The 27,500-nt window shown below is 42.6% G+C and overlaps 1 protein-coding gene across 1 annotated transcript in view; it reads left to right on the top strand.

The window, feature by feature from the left end:
• LOC138948651 (voltage-dependent calcium channel type A subunit alpha-1-like) overlaps positions 1–27,500 on the top strand; it is a 167,923-nt gene that overhangs the window by 115,445 nt on the left and 24,978 nt on the right. Inside the window, exons 27-36 of the mRNA XM_070320227.1 lie at positions 5,546–5,662; positions 6,675–6,740; positions 10,505–10,596; positions 11,344–11,515; positions 12,240–12,367; positions 15,692–15,788; positions 19,453–19,558; positions 20,156–20,260; positions 21,464–21,570; positions 25,758–25,772. Coding sequence (XP_070176328.1) covers positions 5,546–5,662; positions 6,675–6,740; positions 10,505–10,596; positions 11,344–11,515; positions 12,240–12,367; positions 15,692–15,788; positions 19,453–19,558; positions 20,156–20,260; positions 21,464–21,570; positions 25,758–25,772 — 1,005 coding nt within the window. The remainder of the gene's footprint in view (positions 1–5,545; positions 5,663–6,674; positions 6,741–10,504; positions 10,597–11,343; positions 11,516–12,239; positions 12,368–15,691; positions 15,789–19,452; positions 19,559–20,155; positions 20,261–21,463; positions 21,571–25,757; positions 25,773–27,500) is intronic.

The following is a 27,500-nucleotide window of genomic DNA, read 5'->3' as shown; positions in this document are numbered from 1 at the left end:
TGGCACGGCCTATGTTTTGGTTAGGTAAACCTTATTTTACCTCTTTACTTGCCTTCTGCTTTGTTAGTTGGTAAGCGCTTCCTTTTTTAGTCATTAGTTTGACAGGAAGTTCGTTGTAGTTGCTGAATTTTTCGTCCGTTTTGGACTTGTTAATTTCCAGTAACTCTTTGTTTTGCCGCCTGTTTTCTGTGTTAGCGCGTCTGACTGGGATATAACATGGCTCGGTTTGTGTCATTGGTCTATCAGACCATTGGTATTTGTTGTTGTTTCGTACTAAGCATGTATAACCGCTTTGTCCGTTACTTATTCTGCCCCAAATGAATTTGGGGGGCAGTTTAGCACGTCTGTGACGTGTCTTGCTTCTTGCTTTCCCTCTCTTGGGCATCGGAGCGCGGCGCTCTGGTGTCTATACTGCTTAGCTCTCTTTTTCCAGAGTTTCGCAGTTTGGGAGGGAAGATTGCAGCTTCACACGCCGTCTCCAGCGTTGTACTTCCGCCGGCGGCGGGTGACGGCCGCTCTTTGGCTTCCTGTCGGCCACGGCTTCCGGTCGCGGGCCTTCAGCTGCGTCTGCTGCCTCCTTGGGGGGCATGGACGGTAAGTCGAACTGCTCCACTGGCTCTCGTGAAGCCACCGGACGCTCTCTTTTGAGCAACAGTTCTTGGTCGCAGGCTCACTACCTGCAAACTTCCTGCCCGTCAGGATATGCTGCTCTTTCTAAGCCCGATCGTATAGCGAGTAGGGCTATGACTGAGCAATGGCGGCTTCCGCTTGCGGGAGTCGCGTTTCCGGGTTTACCCGGAGGCGAAGGTCAATCTGGCACACCCACGAAGGTCCCTGCTGGTGTCGACTGCAAAACTTCCTGCTAGTCAGGATATGCTGCACTTTCTAGGCCTGATCGCACAGCGTGTACGGCCTTGACTGAGCAATGGCGGCTTCCGCTTGCGGGAGTCGCGTTTCCGGGTTTACCCGGAGGCGAAGGTCAATCTGGCACACCCACGAAGGTCCCTGCTGGAGTTGACTGCAAAACTTCCTGCTAGTCAGGATATGCTGCTCTTTCTAGGCCTGATCGCACAGCGTGTACGGCCGTGACTGAGCAAGGGCGGCTTCCGCTTGCGGGAGTCGCGTTTCCGGGTTTTCCCGGAAGCGAAGGTCAATCTGGCACACCCACGAAGGTCCCTGCTGGTGTCGACTGTGGACTGGCCTTCGGGCCACCGGGCTTCCGGCCCCAGTCCTCGCAGCAGACGCTGCCGCTGTATGCGGCTTCGTCCGTTGCCTAATCTTCTGCTCTTTCTAAGCCTGTTTGCATTGCGTGCACGGCTGTGAATAAGCAAGGGCGGCTTCCGGTTTCGGGAGTCGCGCTTCCGGGTTTTTCCAAAAACGAAGGTCCTCCATCCCGTGCACTCACAGAGGTCATGGCTGGGGTTGACCGTTGACTGGCCTTCGGGCGTTCTGGCCTCGGCCTTAGTCATCGCAACAGGCGTTTCCGTTTATACGGCTTCGTCCGTTGCTTTTCCGGCTCCGCCCGGAGTTGCCGTTCCTCCCCCTGCTGCTCCTATACGGAGGTCAGTGAGTGAGGAACAGGATACGTCCTACGGACATCCGGACAGTCGTCATTCCGGTTTACTGGGAGCATAGGTCCTCCTTTGCGATTACACTGTGTGTCTCTACTGGAGTTGACCGCGGACTAGCCTACGGGCGTTCGGTCTTCTGTCCTCAGTCCACGCAACCTTTGCTTCCGCATTGTGCGGTTTTGTCTGTTGCGTTTCCGGCTTTGTCCGGATGCATTGTTCTTCTTCCTAACACTGTTAGCGAAGTGAGGAACATCGGCTGGCCTATGGGCATGCAGGCTTTCAGCCTCAGCCGGGACGGTAGTCACTTCACTGGTTGGGTGTTGCGTCTACTGTCTATTCAGTTCTGGTGGCTTCGGATGTTACCTCCTCTTTGTCTTACCCTCTTATGGGAGGGGTGAGACAGGACGGTTTCCGGTTGAACGGGTTTCCGGTTTTCCGGTTATCCTGTTCAGTAGCTTTCCACTGGCAACTGTGACTTCGGTCAGTGTCAGTTCTCTGGGCTATTCTGTTATACAGTCTTTAGCCAGAGACCAGACACGTTCTGTCGAATCTCTCGGCTTCTCTCGAGGCCTCGATGGAGATTACTTCCAGATTTTTTATGGAGGGACATTGGCTTCCTCTTTGGTTGCATTCAGCGATGTCGGACTTCCGTTCCGCGAAGGAGGAGTTTTTCCTACTTCCGGTTCGATAGTCACCTTCAATGTGGGTACCATCTTCCGCAGGTTTTGGCTGGCCATCTCCTACTGGAAGTGGTATCCACGGGTTCCGGTTCTGCTACTCGGTCTTCACGGGTCAGTTCCGGAACACGCGCAGCCTCGGCTGTCTTCGGCTACACAGGCTTCGCCTTTTGTTTCTTCCTGTCATAGGAAGTACTCTTGGCTGAAGCTGGGTCGGATTTTGGCTGGCGTCTTTGCTCTTCCGCGTACACCTTAATGGGAACGCAGGAACTTAGAGGAGTTTGGACGTCAGTTTTTGGAATTTGCCTCTTTTTCGGAGATGATCGTCAGAGCGCTCTCGCGCTCTTTCCTGGAGTCACTGAACCTTCCACGCTTAGTGTGTGCCAGGACTCTGATGGCATCTCCACTCGTTCAGCCTGGCTAGGGCGAACGAGGAACAAAGAGGCTGTCCTCCCTTCACCTCGCTTTATAGTCGGGTGTAAGGAGGACTTGTTTCTCTCGCATGCTCAGGTCTCTGAGCAGGCTAGGAGGGACAATTGGGCTTTGATCGGAGTAGAGGGATCTGCTTTTTGAACTTTGGTGTTTTTACCAGAAAGAAAAGTAGATCCCGTGGGATAGAGATCAGCGGATCTCTGACTTCTCTCTACAAGGGTTAAAGCAGAGCTAGCCTCCTCACGGGAAGCAGGCTCAGGCCTCGGGACGTTTTCAGCAGGCGGCCAATGGGCAGTCTCTGTCTGATTCTCGAGAATTAGATCACCTTTGGGCAGGGAGAAGGGCAGCCCTAGCAGCAAGCCTCTCTCCCCAAGGAAGTGCCCCCGATCACACCCCCCCCCCCCCTCCGCCCCCACTTTGGTGATGGCGGGGCGGGTCTCCTCCTTGCAAGTTTTCATTGGATGGTCTCTGTACACAGCCAATAGTTTGTGGGAGTGGGAGGTCGGGGGACTCCCATTGATCTAATGAGGGCATATTTGCTTATGCGTCAGCCGATCCTTTCACAGTGATCTAGGCCCATCAGCTCGAGCACCCGCTGAGGTCTCTTCTGGTCGGTGCTAGCGCTGTCCTTCGGTTATACTGCTTCAGTCCTCAGTTAGTGTAACAGCAGTTCAGCCACGGGCTGCTGCAGTGGCATTTCCGGTTTTACCGGAGAGGTTGTTTCTTTCACAGACGCTTCATAGGTACGTCTGAGTTTTGGAACAACGGCTGACCTTAGGGCATCCAGGCTTTTTAGCCTCGGCTGGTGCAACAGCCATTCCACCTGCGGGCGGTGATGGTTGTTGTTTTCCCTGTTCTTGTGGCTTCGGACTTCGACTTCTTTCCTTTATTTCATCTTAGGCAGGAGATGAGATAGGACGATTTCCGTTTGAGTGGGGCTGCCGTTTTCAGGCTTCCCCGTTCTTCTCAGTTTGCCACAAGCTGCTGGACTTGGTCCTGGTCGTCTTTTGCAGAGTCTGACTCCGTCTTTCTCTAGCGATCAGACGCGTTCTGGTGTTTCGTCCAAACTTAAGTTGCGCTTGAGTTGGCCTCGGAAGTAACATTCAGATTTTCCTGAGGGGACATTGTCTTTGGCAATGCATGTTGGAGGAGTCATTCTTTGTGGCTTATCTCCTCTCTCAGGTTTTTGGCTACCCCTCTCCGTTTGGCAGAGCGGTATCTAATGTTCCCGTTTTCCTTTGCTGTGGGCTTATAGCCCAGCATAGTAGGTGGCAGCCGAAACTTATGTTTCGTATATTTACCTGGTACTTTGGGTACTTTGGTACATGGCTGTTCCACGGGTTTTACGGCTCTCAGCCTGAGCCTGTGCTATAGTCTTCTACTCTGTGTGGTTCGACTATGGCATTTTCGGGCTGCGGCGTTTGCCGGTTGATCGCCGTGTCTGACTCTCAGTCTTTCAGAGGTTGACAGACACGGCTAGTTGTTCGGCTGGACTCAGGAATTTCTCCTGATTTGGCTACGAAGTTTACTTGGGGTTTTTGAATTTCCTTCATTTACCTTCAAGCAGACTGTTCTGTAACAATCTGGCTTTTAGTCATTTTCTTTAGGGTCACCGGTCACTTCTTTTTTTTGACCACGGTGATTTCTTCTCTTCTGAATCTGAGGCTTACGCTATTTCATAAGCCTCTCTCTCTGCTTTCGCATTGACGGTTAGGGCATTACGGGCGACCGTCTCTTTTGAGATCTTCCTGTCGAGGGGGGCTCTGGTACCTTGTACTCAGGTGTCCCTCTCTCTCTCTTTGTTGGGTATTGGTCATTCTGCCTTGGTTTGACCTTTATCTGTCAGTCCTTTTGGGCTTCACGCCATTCCTAAGTTTGTTTACTTTGGCGTGATCGTCTTATGGTCGCCGCGAGGTTTGTCCCTCACCTCACTGATCGGACTACCTTACGCATAGATTGTTTTTCAGTGCATGTGCATTTCCTTCCATCCGAAAGGGGGGGGGGGGGGGGGGGGCAGCTTGTCTTTCCCTCTTCTTGGCTCGGCTTAATCCAAGGCTGGGTTCTCTTTCTGGGTCGTTTGGTCCAGGAGATTGGAAGAAGTGCTGGGCACACATTTTTGGCTCTCTGATGTTGTCTTTCGCAACTTTTGCCTGAGAGACATCTCGCTCGTCAATCAAGATGGTTCTCAGGTCCTTTCCTGCCTTTTTTGGCAGTGGGCCAGTTCCTGGCTAGGGTTTAGAGTGAGTTAGATTTTCTTTCTCACTGGGCCCTTCCCTGACCTTTTCGCAGCAGGCCAGGTTTTTGGCAAGGTTTTAAGAGTGTGTTTGGTTTTCATTCCCACCGCCTTGTTGAAGCTATCTGCTTTTATGTGATTCGTAGTAAGAATATGTAATTTAATCGAAAATTTTAAGTAAATTTTCATTTGATTAATATACTTACCCGAATCACATAGTGTATTCCCTCCCGCCAACCCCGCATATGATTTTTTAGTCTATTAAGTCGTATGAAGACACGTGGTGTTTACAGGGGAAGTGACGTCACGTAACCCGGATGGGAGGTAACTCCCCGGGTAGATGGTCATTGCCATGCCTGTATTTACACTTTTTGTGTTGGGTTGCTCCCCTTTAAAATTGTTTAAGACGGGTAGCCTTTTCAGACCTTAAGCATGTAAGACTGCGTCAATGCTTTTATGTGATTCGGGTAAGTATATTAATGAAATGAAAATTTACTTAGAAATTTTCGATTTAAGTGTGTGTTTTCCTTTTGTGTTTCAGTCGCCAAAAGTGAGCATATATCTTCCAGTAATTTATTTTCATGAGTTTAGACAAGAAGTGCATTTCAGCATGTTTTCCCTTTGTGTTTCAGTCAGCGAAAGTGAGCTTTGGGTTTTTCCGCTTGTTCCGAGCGGCACGTCTAATCAAGCTGTTGAGGCAGGGCTACACCATCCGATTGCTCTTGTGGACATTCTTCCAGTCTTTCAAGGTAAGAGTACTCAGAATAAAGTCTCTGTGTGTTGGTGGAGGAGAGCCACAGTGTACTTACTTTACCTTAGGCTCTGCAACCCCCAGCGGAGCATAGGTCATTGATGACGTTTCTCCATCGCACTCTGCTCTGGGCTGTTCTTTTTGCTTCTGTCCAGCTGTTGCCTTGCCTCTTCAGTTCTGCCTCTGTGTCACGCCTCCAGCTGCTAGGGCCACAGTGTGGGTGTGTGTTAATGTCTGTGGCAGTGTTGTGGGGGACGAAACCGATTAAAAGACGCTCTGGTTAAACGAGACCAGCCAAGTCGATGTGCGCATGTACGGAAAAAAAGTTGTGCTTCTTTCCGGTTTTGGCCTTCGAAAACAAAACAAAAAAGATAAAAAACCAAAGGCTGAAGGGAGGTTTTTACCGCAGTATAAGACGACTGTTTGTGTTGTTCTTTCTTTTGTTAAATGGATGGCAATTTTGAGCATAACATACCAGAAAAAAAAAATTTGCACCTTCATTTACAAAATATCTTCAGATTCCCAGACCCCCACAGGAATTAAAACTAGTATGTGTGCCGGTGAACATATGCACTGATTTCTGTGATGAATATTTTTTACACTCTTTGATGTGCACCCTTATGCTGAGTGTGATAACCCTCGAATGACTAGTCCTGTGATAAATATTGTTCAATGACATATCTAGTCCTGTGATAATGATAGTTTTTAGCGTTAAACTTTTAGCTAAAGCTGACGGCAATTAACCTATTTGGAATCATGTTACTATTCCTGTTGGTGTACATATGCGTGCGCGAGTGTAGTATGCTTCGTATGGTATTTTTATCTGTTGTCTTATTATTTGTTTTGTCTTTTAATGTGCACCACACTGAAATTTCTCTGTATGAGATAATAAAGTATTCGTATTCGTATTCGTATTTCATAGTCATAAGGTTGGCACCCATGAGTAGTATTTATACATCATTATTATTGAAGACGTTGCCTGATTTTAATGTTTAATTTTTGTATTGCAGGCCTTGCCATATGTTTGCCTCCTCATCCTGATGCTCTTCTTCATCTATGCCATCATCGGAATGCAGGTATTTACCCCTGGAGTTCACAATACAGTGGAACCTCATTACATTTAGTCAAGTTTTGACTAAATGTTTTAACATAGAGGGGGGAATCGAGACGAGGGTCGTGGTGTATGTGTGTCTGTCTGTCTGTCTGTGTGTGTGTGTAGAGCGATTCAGACTAAACTACTGGACCGATCTTTATGAAATTTGACATGAGAGTTCCTGGGTATGATATCCTCAGACGTTTTTTTCATTTTTTTGATAAATGTCTTTGATGACGTCATATCCGGCTTTTCGTGAAAGTTGAGGCGGCACTGTCACGCTCTCATTTTTCAACCAAATTGGTTGAAATTTTGGTCAAGTAATCTTCGACGAAGCCCGGACTTCGGTATTGCATTTCAGCTTGGTGGCTTAAAAATTAATTAATGACTTTGGTCATTAAAAATCTGAAAATTGTAAAAAAACAAATTTTTTTATAAAACGATCCAAATTTACGTTCATCTTATTCTCCATCATTTTCTGATTCCAAAAACATATAAATATGTTATATTTGGATTAAAAACAAGCTCTGAAAATTAAAAATATAAAAATTATGATCAAAATTGAATTTTCGAAATCAATTTAAAAACACTTTCATCTTATTCCTTGTCGGTTCCTGATTCCAAAAACATATAGATATGATATGTTTGGATTGAAAACACGCTCAGAAAGTTAAAACGAAGAGAGGTACAGAAAAGCGTGCTATCCTTCTCAGCGCAACTACTACCCCGCTCTTCTTGTCAATTTCACTGCCTTTGCCATGAGCGGTGGACTGACGATGCTACGAGTATACGGTCTTGCTGCGTTGCATTGCGTTCAGTTTCATTCTGTGAGTTCGACAGCTACTTGACTAAATGTTGTATTTTCGCCTTACGCGACTTGTTTTTATTACCTTCAAAAATCTGAAGAAATCAGGTCTTAAAAGAGAGGGAGTCTTAAAACACCCCCCGCGGGTTAGGGGGAAGAATTTACCCGATGCTCCCCAGCATGTCGTAAGAGGCGACTAACGGATTCTGTTTCTCCTTTTACCCTTGTTAATAGTGTCTCTTGTATAGAATATAGTTAATTTTTGTAAAGATTTTAGTCAAGCAGTATGTAAGAAATGTTAAGTCCTTTGTACTGGAAACTTGCATTCTCCCAGTAAGGTAATATATTGTACTACGTTGCAAGCCCCTGGAGCACATTTTTGATTAGTGCTTTTGTGAACAAGAAACAATTAACAAGTGGCTCTATCCCATCTCCCCCCCTTTCCCCGTCGCGATATAACCTTCGTGGTTGAAAACGACGTTAAACACCAAATAAAGAAAAGAAAGAAAGTCTTAAAATGGAGGTGAATTTACAGAAGCTATGAACAGAACATCCGAGAAAGGCTATGAACAGGGTTCCTGCAGGGCAGAGCTGATACAATTCAATGAGTTTTCAAGGACATTTCCAGGACCAAATAAATGCTTTTCAAGGACATGATTTTCCCCAAATTAATGCAAAGCACCAAGCTTACCTTCAGTTTTTCGAGTCTGCAAACTATTAGTCATTCCGTAGTTGTTTCCCTTGCCAACTTCCGGGAAGGGAAGCAACTACGGGTGACTAGTAATAGTTAGTTCGTCTGCTTTCGTTTTCACTCGATCTTTTATTTTCCCAAAATGTGTGTACTGTATTTGACGAAAAAAAAGGGGGTTGCATTTTTTTTTAAATAAGACAAGCTGCTGACGAAATGTATAGGCAACAATTTGGAAAAATCAAGTACTTTTCAATGACTATTTAACAAAACTCTATTTTCAAGCACTTTTCAAGGCCTGGAAAAGGTTTTCCAATTTTCAAGGAGTTTTCCAGGGTTCAAGGACTCTGTACGAACCCTGCTATGAACAGTCAAAATCTAATACCCCCATTCCACACAACCGTTCTAGGTCCCATTCCCGTACCGACCAAGGAACGGTGCGGGCACGGGAGGGATCGGGAGGGAACCGCAATGGAACGTAAATGATCGTTAACGGAACTGCTTTGAACGGTAGGGTCGGTAGGGACAGTTGAGTTTGGGCTGCATGTTCAAAATTTTAGCCGTTCCCCTCCCGATCAGAATGAACGGTAATGGAACCTTAACCCATCGGTAACAGAACGCTTGGATCGTTAAAGGAACTTAAAACAACGGTAACGCAACGGTAGCGCTCTCACACATACATTGAGTTGTCATACCCACATTCCACACAACCGTTCTAGGTCCCGTGCCCGTACCGACCAAGGACGGGGCTGCCACTATGGTCAGACGCTCAGCTCAAAGATGCCAAAAACGGTCGTTTGCGCAGCGTTCCATTGTTGTGGCAGCCGTCCTTGGTCGGTACGGGAACCGGACCTAGAACGGTTGTGTGGAATGGGGGTATAAGAAAGGAGGGTCCTAAAAAGGAGGAAAACTTAAATTGGGAGGTTCCACTGTATTGCTTTTTACATTTAGTCAAGTTTTGACTAAATGTTTTAACATAGAGGGGGGAATCGAGACGAGGGTCGTGGTGTATGTCTGTGTGTCTGTGTCTGTGCGTGTGTGTGTAGAGCGATTCAGACTAAACTACTGGACCGATCTTTATGAAATTTGACATGAGAGTTCCTGGGAATGATATCCTCAGACGTTTTTTTCATTTTTTTTGATAAATGTCTTTGATGACGTCATATCCGGCTTTTCGTGAAAGTTGAGGCGGCACTGTCACGCTCTCATTTCTCAACCAAATTGGTTGAAATTTTGGTTAAGTAATCTTCGACGAAGCCCGGACTTCGGTATTGCATTTCAGCTTGGTGGCTTAAAAATTAATTAATGACTTTGGTCAATCTGAAAATTGTGAAAACAATTTGTTTTTATAAAACGATCCAAATTTACGTTCAGCTTATTCTCCATCATTTTCTGATTCCAAAAACATATAAATATGTTATATTTGGATTAAAAACAAGCTCTGAAAATTAAAAATATAAAAATTATGATCAAAATTAAATTTTCGAAATCAATTTAAAAACACTTTCATCTTATTCCTTGTCGGTTCCTGATTCCAAAAACATATAGATATGATATGTTTGGATTGAAAACACGCTCAGAAAGTTAAAACGAAGAGAGGTACAGAAAAGCGTGCTATCCTTCTCAGCGCAACTACTACCCCGCTCTTCTTGTCAATTTCACTGCCTTTGCCATGAGCGGTGGACTGACGATGCTACGAGTATACGGTCTTGCTGCGTTGCATTGCGTTCAGTTTCATTCTGGGAGTTCGACAGCTACTTGACTAAATGTTGTATTTTCGCCTTACGCGACTTGTTTTTCTTCTCAATTGATAGGCGTGGTGAGGATTGACATAAAACGCAAATGATTTTGTTTGAAGCTCAAAGGAAGCGTAAGTGTTGGTGTAGGGTGTATATTTACTGCATTGTTCAAGAATATCATGCATATCATAGGTGCTGTAGACAAGTTGGAAACAATGTAAATGTATTACCCACATCACTTTCAAATACTCTGAGGCTTTCAAAGTATAGCAAACAGCTACCTGCAAAACTTTGTGCAGAGGTGTATAAACAGTTCAATAAAATACATTTTAAGCGTTTGCATGCAAACACTTTTAATTTGGGGTTTGCATGTCCCACTGTCAAGTATCGTAGATGCCCACATATGCTTCTCCCCCATTGAACAAAATGTAGTCAGAAGAGAGTGCTGTGTTATTACAAGACTCTGTCTCTCTCTTCACCTCCTCTTTCTATTTCTCATTTGTCTTTGATTACAGGTGTTCGGCAACATTCGTCTTGACTCCAAAACGGAAATCAATCGTCACAACAACTTCAGATCGTTCTTTGAGGCGCTGCTGTTGTTGTTCAGGTGAGTCTAGACTTTGAGGCGCTGCTGTTGTTCAGGTGAGTCTAGACTTTGAGGCGCTGCTGTTGTTCAGGTGAGTCTAGACTTTGAGGCGCTGCTATTGTTGTTCAGGTGAGTCTAGACTTTGAGGCGCTGCTGTTGTTGTTCAGGTGAGTCTAGACTTTGAGGCGCTGCTGTTGTTGTTCAGGTGAGTCTAGACTTTGAGGCGCTGCTGTTGTTGTTCAGGTGAGTCTAGACTTTGAGGTGCTGCTGTTGTTGTTCGTTAATCCAGACTTTGAGGCGCTGCTGTTGTTGTTCAGGTGAGTCTAGACTTTGAGGCACTGCTGTTGTTCAGGTGAGTCTAGACTTTGAGGCGCTGTTGTTGTTCAGGTGAGTCTAGACATTGAGGCGCTGCTGTTGTTGTTCATGTGAGTCTAGACTTTGAGGCGCTGCTGTTGTTGTTCAGGTGAGTCTAGACTTTGAGGCGCTGCTGTTGTTGTTCAGGTGAGTCTAGACTTTGAGGCACTGCTGTTGTTCAGGTGAGTCTAGACTTTGAGGCGCTGCTATTGTTGTTCAGGTGAGTCTAGACTTTGAGGCGCTGCTGTTGTTGTTCAGGTGAGTCTAGACCAGTGAGCCGCTGTCGTTTGCTAATTGTTTCAACTCCTGGCTGGTGAATTTAAGATTACTGGAGCGATGTTGATGGAGCATTGAATGCTGGGACAGTAGTAAGGCCGTAAAACTGTGTTAACTTTTGACCTTTGACCTCCACAGGTGTGCGACAGGAGAATCGTGGCAGCAGATCATGTTGTCGTGTCTGAGCGGGCGACCCTGTGACCCCGAATCCATAAAACCTGGGGACGCCAATCGCTCGCTGGAGACTGGCTGTGGCCTTGACATTGCTTACTTCTACTTTGTCTTCTTTTTCTTCCTGTGCTCTTTCCTGGTAAGTGTCCTGTTGTTGGGCGGCTCAATACTTCTGCGCTTTTGTCACGTGCGCCATTGAAAATAAACAAGATTTGAGCGAAAGCGAGTATTCTAAATAAGACTCAAATGGCCACAGTGGCAGATGACCTCCATATTTCTGGGCGGATTTTGGGCGTTTTCAAAGTTCAAAAAATCTTTCTTGAGATCCTCAGATTGCACTAGTGACGTATACAGACATATTGGTCAGTATGGTTTGAACCTGCAAATAACCACCACCCAATTGGACCGGCCAAAAGTGGTGGTTAGAGACTGGTGGTCGCTATGAAAAGATGAATAATATAGAAACATAACTCGTCGGGGATCCTTTGGGGAGGTCGCAATAGGCAAGTGGTCGTTATCGAGAGGTGGTCTCCAAGGCAGGTTACAGACACTGGCCTTTTTAAAAAAAAATTTTTTAAGTGTTTCGCATGCAAACATGTTACTGTGGTCAAATCACCTTTTAACACCTCAACAAAATTGAAAAAACTCAGGTCTTAAAAAGGAGGGAGTCTTTAAATGGAGGGAGTCTTTAAATGGAGGGAGTCTTTAAATGGAGGGAGTCTTTAAATGGAGGTAAATTTACAGAGGTTATGAACAGCAAGTCTATAAAAACAGGGTCTTAAAAGGGAGGGAGTCTTAAATGTTTTTGGTTTTTTAAAGGGGGCTTCCGCTGTATAACTCCTAATGACCTTGTTTACTTGCAGATGTTGAACCTGTTTGTGGCGGTTATCATGGACAACTTTGACTACCTGACCAGAGACTCGTCCATCCTTGGTCCGCATCACCTGGACGAGTACACTAGATCCTGGGCCGAGTTCGATCCTCAAGCCACGTGAGTTTCACACCTGTATGAGGAAGAGGAGAGGGGGTGGAGGAGGGTGGGGGGGAGTTCTTCCACACCTTAGGCCTCACATATGAGAGGGAACCCATACGATTTTGCCGTATTTTGTACGCTTGCTTGTCCAGAATATGAGCAGTACGGTCAGTGAAAAAAATACGAGGAGAAAAATTCCTAAACTACCGTATTTTCCGGGTTACAAGGCGCTACAGCGCATAAGGCGCACCCCCTTCTTTAAAAAAAAAATTGTAATCCAGTCACCCATTGGGCGCAGGGGGCCGATAGGGCGCACCAAAATTGAAAAAGTTGGGGGCTCGTCCGGGATCCTAGCACCTGTTGCTAGAAATTTCAGTCACCTCAACTTTGGCAAAGTCCTTTGTCCTTTTCCCTCAGCAAGTTCGATCGCTTTCAACTTGTATTCTGCCTGGTAAGCAAGTCGCTTCGTCTTCGGCATGGTTGCTGTGTGACTGTGTGAGGGTGTGTCATGAAATCAAACTGCCGAGAAATGTGACGATCAGTGTGAGTTGTGTAAACAAGTGCTCACGGAATTTAAAAAACCGACTACCGGTATTCGAGATGGTACTTTTGTTTACAAGCCAATCCCAAAGCCGATCCAGTATTTTGACACACGATTACAGTTTTTGTCAGTAAACATTGAAAGAAGCATTTGTTTTAAATGTATTTTCAACTTAATTATCGGTGCGACGAATGCGTGTGACTACATGTTTGAATCATGGATGATCAAATGCTGTGTGGAGTACGTTCTTTTTTGACTCACATGCGAAGCAAAAGTGAGTCTATGTACTCACCCGAGTCGTCCGTCCGTCCGGACGTCCGGAAAACTTTAACGTTGGATATTTCTTGGACACTATTCAGTCTATCAGTACCAAATTTGGCAAGATGGTGTATGATGACAAGGCCCCCAAAAACATACATAGCATCTTGACCTTGCTTCAAGGTCAAGGTCGCAGGGGCCATAAATGTTGCCTAAAAAACAGCTATTTTTCACATTTTTCCCATTTTCTCTGAAGTTTTTGAGATTCAATACCTCACCTATATATGATATATAGGGCAAAGTAAGCCCCATCTTTTGATACCAGTTTGGTTTACCTTGCTTCAAGGTCAAGGTCACAGGAGCTCTTCAAAGTTGGATTGTATACATATTTTGAAGTGACCTTGACCCTGAACTATGGAAGATAACTGTTTCAAACTTAAAAATTATGTGGGGCACATGTTATGCTTTCATCATGAGACACATTTGGTCACATATGATCAAGGTCAAGGTCACTTTGACCCTTATGAAATGTGACCAAAATAAGGTAGTGAACCACTAAAAGTGACCATATCTCATGGTAGAAAGAGCCAATAAGCACCATTGTACTTCCTATGTCTTGAATTAACAGCTTTGTGTTGCATGACCTTGGATGACCTTGACCTTGGGTCAAGGTCACATGTATTTTGGTAGGAAAAATGTGTAAAGCATGTGAGTCGTATGGGCTTTGCCCTTCTTGTTTTGGAAATACACTAAGTTTGCTTGAGAATATTCCAAGTGCAAAACGGGGGTTCCCAGGTCTGATTGCCCAGGTCTGAGTACAGTGGAACCCCCCTTTTAAGACATGGGGGGGGGTCTTAAAAGGGGGGTCTTAAAAGGGGGGTTCCACTGTACTTACATACCTTCAAAAACATCAAAATACAATTGCTGACAAATTATTATGCAAATTACACACAACACATTTTTCATTGTTTTAGGTGTGCAAAATGAAGTTGTCATTTTTCTGTGTTTGTCATTGTTTGAGGGGTGCAAAATTCAGTTGTCATTTGCCAAATTTGGTCATCATGTTTCTGTGTTATTCATTGTTTCAGGGGTGCAAAATTCAGTCATTGTTCTGTGTTTGTGATATTGTTTCAGGGGTGCAAAATTCAGTCATTGTTCTGTGTTTGTGACATTGTTTCAGGGGTGCAAAATTCAGTCATTGTTCTGTGTTTGTGATATTGTTTCAGGGGTGCAAAATTCAGTCATTTTTGTGTGTTTGTGACATTGTTTCAGGGGTGCAAAATTCAGTCATTGTTCTGTGTTTGTGATATTGTTTCAGGGGTGCAAAATTCAGTCATTCTTCTGTGTTTGTGATATTGTTTCAGGGGTGCAAAATTCAGTCATTGTTCTGTGTTTGTGATATTGTTTCAGGGGTGCAAAATTCAGTCATTGTTCTGTGTTTGTGATATTGTTTCAGGGGTGCAAAATTCAGTCATTGTTCTGTGTTTGTGACATTGTTTCAGGGGTGCAAAATTCAGTCATTGTTCTGTGTTTGTGATATTGTTTCAGGTGTGCAAAATTCAGTCTTTTTTGTGTGTTTGTGACATTGTTTCAGGTGTGAAAAATTCAGTCATTTTTGTGTGTTTGTGACATTGTTTCAGGTGTGCAAAATTCAGTCATTCTTCTGTGTTATTCATAGTTTGAGGGGTGCAAAATTCAGTCGCCATTTGCAAAATTCAGTCATCATTTCTCTGTGTTTGTCATTGTTTTAGGGGTGCAAAATTCAGTCATCATTTCTCTGTGTTTGTGATATTGTTTCAGGGGTGCAAAATTCAGTCATTCTTCTGTGTTATTCATAGTTTGAGGGGTGCAAAATTCAGTCGCCATTTGCAAAATTCAGTCATCATGTTTCTGTGTTTGTCATTGTTTCAGGGGTGCAAAATTCAGTCATCATTTCTCTGTGTTTGTCATTGTTTTAGGGGTGCAAAATTCAGTCATTTTTGTGTGTTTGTGACATTGTTTCAGGGGTGCAAAATTCAGTCATTGTTCTGTGTTTGTGATATTGTTTCAGGGGTGCAAAATTCAGTCATTCTTCTGTGTTATTCATAGTTTGAGGGGTGCAAAATTCAGTCGCCATTTGCAAAATTCAGTCATCATGTTTCTGTGTTTGTCATTGTTTCAGGGGTGCAAAATTCAGTCATCATTTCTCTGTGTTTGTGATATTGTTTCAGGGGTGCAAAATTCAGTCATCATTTCTCTGTGTTTGTCATTGTATCAGGGGTGCAAAATTCAGTCATCATTTCTCTGTGTTTGTCATTGTATCAGGGGTGCAAAATTCAGTCATCATTTCTCTGTGTTTGTCATTGTTTCAGGGGTGCAAAATTCAGTCATCATTTCTCTGTGTTTCTGATATTTTGTCAGGGGTGCAAAATTCAGTCATCATTTCTCTGTGTTTGTGATATTGTTTCAGGGGTGCAAAATTCAGTCATCATTTCTCTGTGTTTGTCATTGTTTCAGGGGTGCAAAATTCAATCATCATTTCTCTGTGTTTTTCGTTGTTTCAGGGGTCGAATACACTACACTGACATGTACGAGTTGCTGAGAAACATGGAACCTCCTGTGGGCTTTGGCAAAAAGTGTCCATACAGACTAGCGTATCGGGTAAGCCTTAGTTACTCAAGTACCTCAAACAACAGTGATAGACAATTACCTCCCTAGAATACCAGCTGTTATTGTTAAAGGTCCTTGTCTACATTTTTATACCAAAATCGCCATTTGACCATTAAAATGCAGAGTCTATTATCTACAAATATCAACAATACACCCCCTTTCGATCAGGAAAAACAAAGCCAGTGTAGCCGTTTAAAAATTCATTGTAGTATTCCAGCGTAGTAATCATAGTAGGATATCCTTTTTTGGAAATTGCCAAGCGCAAAACTCCTCTCAAATCCCTTGCGTTTAAAAAAAAGCGTGGACAGCGCTCCAGTGTGAAACTGTTGCTGCACTTGTTTGGGCGTGGCTATAAGCATAGTGACATGAATTTGATTGGTCAGTATTTTTAGGCAAACCACATGTTCTCAGCAAACAGAAAACAAAATATTGGAAGCGTGAGTCATGCTACCCAAAAATAAAATCTTTTTTTACATATTTTTTTTTCTATAACTTTTTTCCCCATGGTTCATTCATCATCTGACATAACTTTTTAGCAAAATCTAACCATAAGATTATTGAACAAGTCGCGTAAGGCGAAAATACAATATTTAGTCAAGTAGCTGTCGAACTCACAGAATGAAACTGAACGCAATGCAACGCAGCAAGACCGTATACTCGTGGTCCACCGCTCACGGCATAGGCAGTGAAATTGACAAGAAGAGCGGGGTAGTGGTTACGCTATGCTGCATAGCACGCTTTTCTGTACCTCTCTTCGTTTTAACTTTCTGAGCGTGTTTTTAATCCAAACATATCATATCTATATATTTTTGGAATCAGGAACCGACAAGGAATAAGATGAAAGTGTTTTTAAATTGATTTCGAAAAAAAAATTTTGATAATAATTTTTATATATTTAATTTTGAGAGCTTGTTTTTAATCCGAATATAACATATTTATATGTTTTTGGAATCAGCAAATGGTGGAGAATACGGTAAACGTAAATTTGGATCGTTTTATAAATTTTTATTTTTTTTTACAATTTTCCGATTTTTAATGACCAAAGTCATTAATTAATTTTTAAGCCACCAAGCTGAAATGCAATACCGAACCCCGGGCTTCGTCGAAGAGTACTTGAACAAAATTTCAACCAATTTGGTTGAAAAATGAGGGCGTGACAGTGCCGCCTCAACTTTCACGAAAAGCCGGATATGACGTCATCAAAGACATTTATCAAAAAAATGAAAAAAACGTTCGGGGATTTCATACCCAGGAACTCTCATGTCAAATTTCATAAAGATCGGTCCAGTAGTTTAGTCTGAATCGCTCTACACACACACACACACACACAGACACACACACGCACACACGCACATACACCACGACCCTCGTTTCGATTCCCCCTCGATGTTAAAATATTTAGTCAAAACTTGACTAAATATAAAAAAAGCAAAAATGTAGACCTTTAAAGATGCAAGCTTGAAAATGCTGAAATACAATCATGTGACTGCTGTTGGGGGAAAAGTGCAGTGAAACCCATCGCAGGGATGCCCTTTGCGGAGACTGGCAATGCGGATGCAAGTTGCCGAATCAGACCCCTATAAGTGTGCTGGTTAGGCCAAACAAAAATATATGTTGGTTTAGGGTAACCTGACCAACCCTATTTTTTCCCACCGACCTTAAAACTTTTTTTTCATTTAAAAAACAAAAAACAAACACTTTTGGCACATTTTGCGAACCCAGGTATACCAAGACTAAGGGAAGTTAAACCTCCTTTGAAATCGACTAAAAAAAATTTTTGTGTGATAATTACAGGCATGGGAATTGTCCGCCGAATGGCGGATTTCCGCCGAATTTTTTTTTTGTTCCGCCGAAAATGTAAAAGTGTCCGCCGAAAAAATAAAGGGGGGAGGCACACAAAAAAAGCACCGGTTACTTTGGCCTTTGCGCAAAAGTCCGCGAAAACTTTCCGTACTTTGTTCACGCACTGCTACCGCCCGCTTCAGTTATTGAACTTTTATGTTTGAAAGTAAACCAGATTGCACAGATTGTGTTACAAGTTACATTTTCCTGTTTGTCTCAACAGATCAATTTTTTTACAAATTTAAACCATATAATAATACATGTATATTTTTTTTCTTCAAAAAAGCAAAAATTGGTACATTTTTGTACTAAAAACTCTGATTCTAAAAACAGAATTTAATGGCAAACTTGGAGCTCAGATGACACCAGATTGCACCATCTGGGTTCTTTGGATAAAAAAAATTTCCGGGGGGGCATGCCCCCGGACCCCCCTAGCAAGGCTAGGCGCTTCGCGCCGTCGACTTGACGCTTCGCGTCTTCAGTTATAAATTTTCCGCCTTTTTTACAATTTGTAATTCCCATGCCTGAATTAACAAAATTTAAAAAGCCGACCTGCCGATCCTTCGAGGGATTGGTTGGTTCTTGCTTTGTAATGTCCCTTCAACGTGCTAGTATATATATGCAGAACCCATTTTTGAGTCACTTGAGAAAAAGTGACTCTATGTAATCGGTCAGTGTTAGTCTGTCCGGCCGTCCGTAGACACCACCTTAACGTTGGACTTTTCTCGGAAACTATCAAAGCGATCGGGCTCATATTTTGTTTAGTCGTGACCTCCAATGACCTCTACACTTTAACGATGGTTTCGTTGACCTTTGACCTTTTTCAAGGTCACAGGTCAGCGTCAAAGGAAAAATTAGACATTTTATATCTTTTCTCGGAAACTATCAAAGCGATCGGGCTCATATTTTGTTTAGTCGTGACCTCCAATGACCTCTACACTTTAACGATGGTTTCGTTGACCTTTGACCTTTTTCAAGGTCACAGGTCAGCGTCAAAGGAAAAATTAGACATTTTATATCTTTGACAAAGTTCATCGGATGTGATTGAAACTTTGTAGGATTATTCTTTACATCAAAGTATTTACATCTGTAGCCTTTTACGAACGTTATCAGAAAAACAAGGGAGATAACTAGCCTTTTCTGTTCGGCAACACACAACTTAACGTTGGGCTTTTCTCGGAAACTATAAAAGTGACCGGGCTCAAATTTTATGTGAACGTGACTCATTGTGTTGTGAATAGCAATTTCTTCCTGTCCATCTGATGCCTCATATAATATTCAGAACTGCGAAAGTGACTCGATCGAGCGTTTGCTCTTCTTGTTATAGGGAAATATTCACCTTTGTAAGTAGATCTGTATTAAATGCCACATACTTTACTGAACCAAACTTATGCAGTGTCTGGTGGTTTCTGTTCTATCTGCTCACTATTGTTAGTCAAAGATTATTAAAGGAACATTTTGGTGAGAAAAAGTGTTTTTAATGTTCTTCATGACCTTTGATCTTGCCGTTGTATTTTGATGAGTAATGATTTTATACATCATTCGTAATGTTGCATCTGCGATGCTTTGGTTATCACTTACTTTCTCTGATAATTTTGGTGAGAAAAAATGTTGTCATTGTTCTTCACATGACATTTGATCTTGCCTTTTGTATTTTCATGAGAAATATTTATTCATCAGCAATGAAATTTTGCATCTGTGATGCTTTGGTTATCACTGACTTTATCTGATAATTTCAGGCAAAATGTGTTCATTCAGGGCAATGTTGAATAAGTATTTTCATGAATGTGTGAATTTCATTTTTTCTCTGCAGAAACTGGTGCGGATGAACATGCCGGTAGCAGAAGATGGGACCGTTCACTTCACAACAACGCTGTTTGCCTTGATACGCGAGTCCCTCATGATCAAAACTGGGCCAGGTATAAACACTGTGTACCCCACCTATGTTGACCAAGTTTGTTTTTAGCCGAGACCAGCTGTGCTGCAGCAAGTCACTCAGAATTGTAGGAACTGTGTATCAACATGCTGGAATGCAGGCGTTAGATCGACGTTACAGGAAGCTAATGAAGCTTAGTAACAGTCTGAGCGGATATATCCATACCTGGTCAGATAGAGCCATATGAGTGGGTACGGATATATCCGTACCTGGGAGACAATGAGTTAACAAGATAAGGATAAGATAAAGACAAGATTCATATAGTCCTGTGAGGTTACCCTCATGGAAATTCGGGCTGCTTTCTCCCTGGGGAAAGCGAGTTGCCATACAGTATACCGCGCTACCCGTTTTTCTTTTCTGCATGCGTGTATTCATGTTTCCAAGCCCTGAGACTTTAGCTGAGACAGGTGGCTGATTACACCTAAACATGCACACACCTGGGTAGCGCCACTCTGTCGCTGCTAGCTTTCCACTGGGAGGAAGCGACCTGAATTTCCCAGCATTGGGATAATAGAGTAAATGAAATGAAATGAAAGGCCAAGAACTCTTGAGTGTATATATCCGCTCACTTGTGTTTCAGCGGAAGAAATGGACAGAATGGACGAAGAAATGAAAGAGACCATTCGCAGGCTGTGGTCAGTACAAGGACGCAAAATGCTGGACATGCTGATGCCTGGTGTTGAAGGTCAGTTTGGTGGTCAATGTAAACACTAATTTTGTAAGGAGGAGATGAGAGAACTTTGGTCAGCAATAGCCAACTTGCACAATACCCAGCTCTCCGGTGCGAAAGATAAGGAAGGTTCACTTCCCTGCGGGCACATTGTTTGCTCTCAAGAGTTATCGTTCCTTCCATACACTACAATCACTGATCCAAACAATGGCTACTGAACAGCAGAATTTTCATGCGATTGCAAGTGCCAAAGTTGCAAAAATACCTCAAAGAAAGAAAAATACAATATTCAGGATACAAAAAACCGAAGCTGATAAGTTATTGAACAGACAACGGAGTACCGGGATGCACGTCATTTTGACGTCGAAGAGAATTCGGCCATCGCTTCACAAGCGCTGGTGTTCTCTGGCTTGTGTTAAACCAAAACTCGATCGCCTTTCCTTTGTGTACGGGCCTCGCTTGGATACTTTGAACGAACTTTAGGATTATTCTTGCGGCTAACATTGCTGCAGCCCACTGCTGCACAGTGCAAATTCACCATTTTCAAGGCGAAGTGTCTGCACTGAAACGCAACCTCTCACAGAGCTATCAAAACATTTGAGGCAGATCTCGCAAGACCACGCAAGGTATTGCAGATTTATCGCGCTATTTCACGGCGCTGGCTGATAGGGCAAGTCGCCTATTAACTACCCATAATCTATTCTAACAAATCATCTTTAAAGTTTCATATCATTTAAATTTAAAAAAAAAATTATTAGTAACCACTAAAATAACAAAGAGAATTCGTTCATGAATGATTTTAGTAATGGTCTGCAAAACGTGCGTGCACAAACACACGCACGCACGCATGCAAGCACAGATGCAAGCACACATGCATGCACACACACACACTTTGAAAGTGCTCAATATATAAAACAAGAAAGGTAAATTGTTGGAACGTTTAAAAGGCCGTTTGGTTGATATATTTGTGAACGTTTTGTTTTGTTTTGTCAAATCAAAAGTTCCAACAACTTACCTTTCTTGTTTTTTGATTCTGAAAGTTAGAACGTTGGCAGTCAATTTGTTTTTGGATTTTTCTGAAAGTGTTCATTCAGTGATGTATGTTTTTAGAACACATACATGAAGAGTAAAGTTTCAGTGTTGCGTATGAAAAAGTCCTGCAGGATTTCTAACAGTAAGTGATGTGCATGCATGGGATATGTTTTCATCTGTCATCAGAGCTGGACGAAGGCAAGATGACAGTGGGCAAGATATACGCGGGTCTCCTGATCGCCGAGAACTGGAAAGCCTACAAAGCCAGTCAGTCGGCTAACTCCAATTACAGGGTGAGATCATGTGACCTCACACCGAGGTGTGACCTGCGTTCCCCTCTCCTTCTCCCAGTCTCAGCTTAATGTAATAGTCCTCCACTTCCCATTCTTAGTTGTTAGGATGCAGTGATATCCTACTGTGTATATTTCTCCATATCCCTTTCCTAGCTGTTAAATTAGGATGCAGTGATATCCTACTGTGTATATTTCTCCATATCCCTTTCCTAGCTGTTAAATTAGGATGCAGTGATATCCTACTGTCCCAGCCTCGTGGTAGGGTCATTGTGAAGTTGACGAACCATCAGACTTTCACCGTGCTGTTCTGCTCTATGTTTGATGTTAGCTGTCTCTAACAGAGTTTTCGAACTTGTCGCCCTTAACTTTTCCACGTGTAAAAGAGCTTAAGTGCTGTGACTTATTCTGTAGCCAAGCGATCTCTCCCTACAATGGTTGTAGTGATTGTAGCAATGTTGACACACCAGCAGACCTTTCCCGATGTTCACTGGTACCCCAGAAATGTTGGTAGCATTAGGTTTTCCACTCGCAGTAGAGCAAAACTGCTGTGGGTTTTATGAGCTGTTCCTTCAGTGGTTGTAATGAGTTAGCAATGTCGTGTGATCCCAGTTTTCCCACTGCTGTAAATTTGCAATGCAATCTTGGTAAGCCTGCGGTGGCTTTGTGTGCTTGGTAACAAGGCAAAGCCATCTCGGCTTCTGTGAGCTGTTCCTTCAGTGGTTGTAGTGAGTAAGCAATGTCGTGTGATCCCAGTTTTCCCACTGCTATAAATTTGCAATGCAATCTTGGTAAGCCTGCGGTGGCTTTGTGTGCTTGGTAACAAGGTAAAGCCATCTCGGCTTCTATGAGCTGTTCCTTCAGTTGTTGTAGTGAGTAAGCAATGTCGTGTGATCCCAGTTTTCCCACTGCTATAAATTTGCAATGCAATCTTGGTAAGCCTGCGGTGGCTTTGTGTGCTTCATACAAGGTAAAGCCATCTCGGCTTCTATGAGCTGTTCCTTCAATGGTTGTGGTGAGTAAGCAATGTCGTGTGATCCCAGTTTTCCCACTGCTATAAATTTGCAATGCAATCTTGGTAAGCCTGCTGTGGCTTTGTGTGTTTGGTAACAATTAAGGCAAAGCTATCTCGGCTTCTATGAGCTGTTCCTTCAGTGGTTGTACTATTGTAGTATTTACATGTGATCCCAGTTTTGCCACTTGCATAAGTATGCAATATATACAAGTCGAGCTTGTGTGCTGGGTAAGAGGGCACAACTGCTATAAGCTATTTCTTCAGTGGTTGTAAAATGGTAGTAATTTCATGTGATCCCAGTTTTCCCACTCGCATAAGTATGCAATGCAATATTCCTGGTTGAGCCTGTGTGCCCGGTAAGACTTTGGCACAACTGCTGTGACTTCTATGAGCTATTCCTTCAGTGGTTGTAGTATGTTACTTTTTAGTGATGTCATGTGATCCCAGTTTTCCCGTTCTCATTACAAGTATGCAGTAAAATGTTGGTGAGCCTACATTAACTTTGAATTCTGGTTTATGATTCTCTCAAAATCGTTCTGGTATTCAGGAGGCTAATGCATGCTTTGCATAACTGTCATATGTTCTGAGAGCTTTCTTTCTCTCTGCTATTTGAGCCAGAAGAAGGGAACATTTTACATACATGACATTTTTATGTACATTTACGTTTTTCAGTAAATGTTGACGCCCCAGTTGAAGGGTTTTTGTTGGTCTATTAGTCAGCGTTAAAAACTGGGTATATACTACAGATTTGCCCACTATTGTTGATTTCAATGAACATGGAGATTGGAGAATCCAAAGCCTAATTTTGCTTTCCTATGCAAGTCTGTTTAATCTTCTTGATTGGTGTTTCATGTACCTGAAGTGTTTTTAAATTATGATTACAGTTTTCTGACAGTGTTTCACACCACTCTGAGACAAATGTAAATATTTGCTTTTAACCATTCATTATTCATTTGGGTGCTAGATTGAAAAAATCATTGTCATGTGCATCTTTCAAAACATTTTGCTTTTGATCTATAGTTCAGTGCGTACCATTTAAGAGCATTGCCTTTTCTTCTTTTTTTTCTTTTTTTTTTTGGGGGGGGGGGGGGGGGGGGGGGTTGGAGGGGGGTAGGTTTGGGGCGGGACTTTTACAAAAGATAGTTTAAAATCTTGTTTGAAGATTTTGTAGTGAAAAAGACGATTTTTGGAAATAAATTTTGTCAGGATTTGCAAGCATTGTAGAAAAGCAACTTACGCCCCGCTTTTTGTGTATAAAAAGAAAACACGAGGATGACCAGTTAAAACCATGATAGCAGCAAATAACGGACTCTGATGTGTATGTTATGCATGCAGTCTCCAATAATTGATATGATTCCTTTTTCTTTTGAAAATGACTCCACATTGGAGCCACGCACTGTCCATCGCCTGCAGTGAAAGCTAAATACGCATCTCAGTTTCCCGAGCTGCCATGACCATGACCTCAGGCAAAACACGTTGTCGGCTATCACTCGGGGCAAGTGATTCAACATTGCCAAAACAAATCGTAAACTCCGATGTGTCTATTTTCAAAAGAAATGGGGTCATATTGGGCGGACACAGTTTATAACATACACATCGGAGTCAGTTATTCGCTGCGATGGTGGTTTTAACCAGTCGACCACGTGTTTCCTATTTGTACACAAAAAGCAGGGAGCAACTCTTCCACAACGATTGAAAATCCTGACAGTTATTTCAAGCAAACGTCTATTTGATTGACAGTGTGAATATTCATGTCAAGTCATCAGCATTTTCCTGTTTCCTACTTAATGTTCCAAAACATTATGTTGCTCTGTCGACTTTGTTCTCTTCCCTTTCCTCATCCCCATCCCAAAAACACAAAAAACAACACCTGAACTCTGACCAAGAATTCTTTCCCCATTCACCCCCCCCCCCCCCCCCCACCCCCCCCCCCCCAACAAAACCCACCTTAACTCCTATCGAGACTTCTTTCCCCTCCCCATCCACACTCTTGTTGAGCCTGACGTCACAAACCCTTTCTCGCTATCACCTCACACCCCCGCCGACCCCGACCCCCCCCCCCCCCTTGCCACCATCGCCTGCAATCAACCCCACCCCTTTCTTATAGGGTTAAATTTGAACTAAAGGTACTGCAGCTAAAATTGAATAATTGGTGGGTATGTTTATGGATCGCACATTTTAACACAGGTTGTTCAAGCATTGCTATCCCTCATTTAGTATTTCACTTTAGTATGTGTTCTTACTATTAGTGATGATTAGAATATTTGTTGTTTATGGTTGCATCATTGAGATAACAGTGTCTTAGTTGTGAGGAGGATTCATTGTTTGTAGTATAAATGTAAGGAGGATTCATTGTTTGTAGTATAAATGTAAGGAGGATTCATTGTTTGTAGTATAAATGTAAGGAGTATTCATTGTTTGTAGTATAAATGTAAGGAGGAGTCATTGTTTGTAGTATAAATGTAAGGAGTATTCATTGTTTGTAGTGTAAATGTAAGGAGGATTCATTGTTTGTAGTATAAACGTAGACTGATAGCTTGGAAAAAGTAGATATGCAGAGTTTATATTGCAGTCAAATGTGTTTAAAAATGAATAATGTTGCAAAAAGAATATAGATACAGAGACGCAGTAGGTTTATACCTCTTTGTCAGTGAACCAGGCATGGGAATTGTCCGCCGAAAGGCAAATTTCCGCCGACACTTTTTTTTTGTTCCGCCGAAAAAACAGAAGTGTCCGCCGAAAAAAAAATTGGGGAGGCAAAAATGGTTCTAAAAACTGAATTTAATGGCAAACATGGAGCTAAGATGACATCAAATTGCACCTTTTGGGTTCTTTGGAGGAAAAAAATTCCGGACCCCCCCCTAGTAAGGCTAGGCGCTTTGCGCCGTCGTCTTTATCATTACTTACATATTTTCAGCCTTGTTTACAATTTCCAATTCCCATGCCTGAGAACGCAAAATTATTTTGACATGCTCACAAGTGCTGTGAACCTGGATTCTGGCCAGGAATTGAAAATGTTATTCTTGTTAAATAAGAGAGCTATACCAAGACAACAAACATTGGTGCTTTTGTTTACTGCAATGTTTTTATTTTCTTGAGTCACATCATCATGTTACATTATGTCCATGGCTAATATGCTACTGTTGGTGTATGTACGTTTCCATGGCGATTGCAGGAAGAGAAGGACGAGGTTAGTGATGTGGCGGCAATGGCAGTCATGCATGAAGACCTCGGTCATGATTGACTGATTTGATGCATGCCTGCTAACCTTTCTTCTTGTATTCTCATATTAACACACCACTCACCATTTCTTCTTAATCACACCAACTTTCTTGTCTTTTTATTTTTGTAATATTTTTTTTATGTGTGTGTGTGGTCAGGCATCCGGGCTTTGTTTTTCGTAGTTAGACTAATCGTTAAGATGTTCAGCTGAGATCATGGGTGCATTGCGCATAAAGTTTTGACAAATTAAATGTTCAGTGCAAGTCTGAAGATAAGTGTGTTTGAAGACAATGTGAAAAAGTGAGAGCCGAATTTTGCTCCTGGTGGGTCATTAGTTATAAAGATAAGCGTAACATTCAACTGGAAATGACATGTACAGAAAAAATGCTGCAGCAAAAATTGATGATGCAATGCATTAGGTAGAACCTTAACACTTCAACTTGAAGTATTGGTACTTCATTGTTTTGATTCTTATAGTATCTGTATGTCTTTCATGCAACATCTTTTGTGCCCATGATCTGTACAAAGAACAAAGATGTGCTCTGGTTACTTGGATTAGGTTACTCTTGATGTGGACGGTTTGGGGAATGTAATTGCTAGACTCTTCAAAGTAGTTAGCCTGTGGCAGAGTTACTGAAATTTCTTCATCATCTTTTTGATTGTCTTCTTTGTGGGGGAAGGGGTGAGTCCGTCGCGATATAACCTTCGTGGTTGAAAACAGCGTTAAACACCAAATAAAGAAAGAAAGAAAGGAAGGGGTAAGTTTTAAGGTGATCTGCTACAAATTTTAACAGACACAGAAATTTGTCCGGCCAAACCTGGGCTGTCTATAGACAAAAAAGTTAACATTGATTTTTTTCTGGATTTTGATGGAGCTAGAACTTTGAAACTTGCACACTTTTAGGGTAGATTGACCTTGAACCTGTTGGGTCGACCCAATCGGAATCTTTTCAAATTTGAGCCCAGAACCTTTATGCCTGCCACACTTTGCACCGTAAATGACCATATTTGTGTATGGTCTTGCTTGCAACATGCAAACACCATTTGTTCTAATATCTTTACAAATGTTCACTCATCGATCATGCACCACGTGTTGCAACATTTATATTTGTTCTGAAATAATCAAAATCTGTCAGATATTCCTTTTCCAGTATCCCCATGAATGCTGACGTATATAACCATAGTGACATGAATCACTTTTATTGTGACTAAACACAAGTGTCGTATATGTGAAGATTAGTCATATACTAGTACGTTTATGTCTAGGGAGAAAGAACATTTTTTGTTTCCCCCCCCCCCCCCCCCCCCTACTTTTCTACTTCCCTACTCATGATTAGATGTTGTAGAGATGAGATAAGACAATTTCAGTCCCTTTTTCTTGTTCCACCCTCATACTAATACTTAGTAGTGCTAGACAGAAATAGCATTTTCAGTTTTTCATATCCACCCCTTCAATATACATGCATGTACATTGTACCTTCCATCCACCCCCACCCCCAAAATGAGGAATTGTGTGTAACAGTAGTGATCATGGTTCTACATTTACCATTCAGTCAGTGGTAAAGAATCCTGTCGGTGATGCCCACTGCAGGGTTCGTACAGAGTCCTTGAACCCTGGAAAACTCCTTGAAAATTGGAAAACCTTTTCCAGGCCTTGAAAAGTGCTTGAAAATAGAGTTTTGTTAAATAGTCATTG

Source organism: Littorina saxatilis, linkage group LG15 (assembly GCF_037325665.1).
Source record: "Littorina saxatilis isolate snail1 linkage group LG15, US_GU_Lsax_2.0, whole genome shotgun sequence".
Classification (NCBI taxonomy): domain Eukaryota; kingdom Metazoa; phylum Mollusca; class Gastropoda; order Littorinimorpha; family Littorinidae; genus Littorina; species Littorina saxatilis.
The sequence above is the reverse complement of the archived record's forward strand: the minus strand, read 5'-3'. Positions and strand labels throughout refer to the sequence as shown.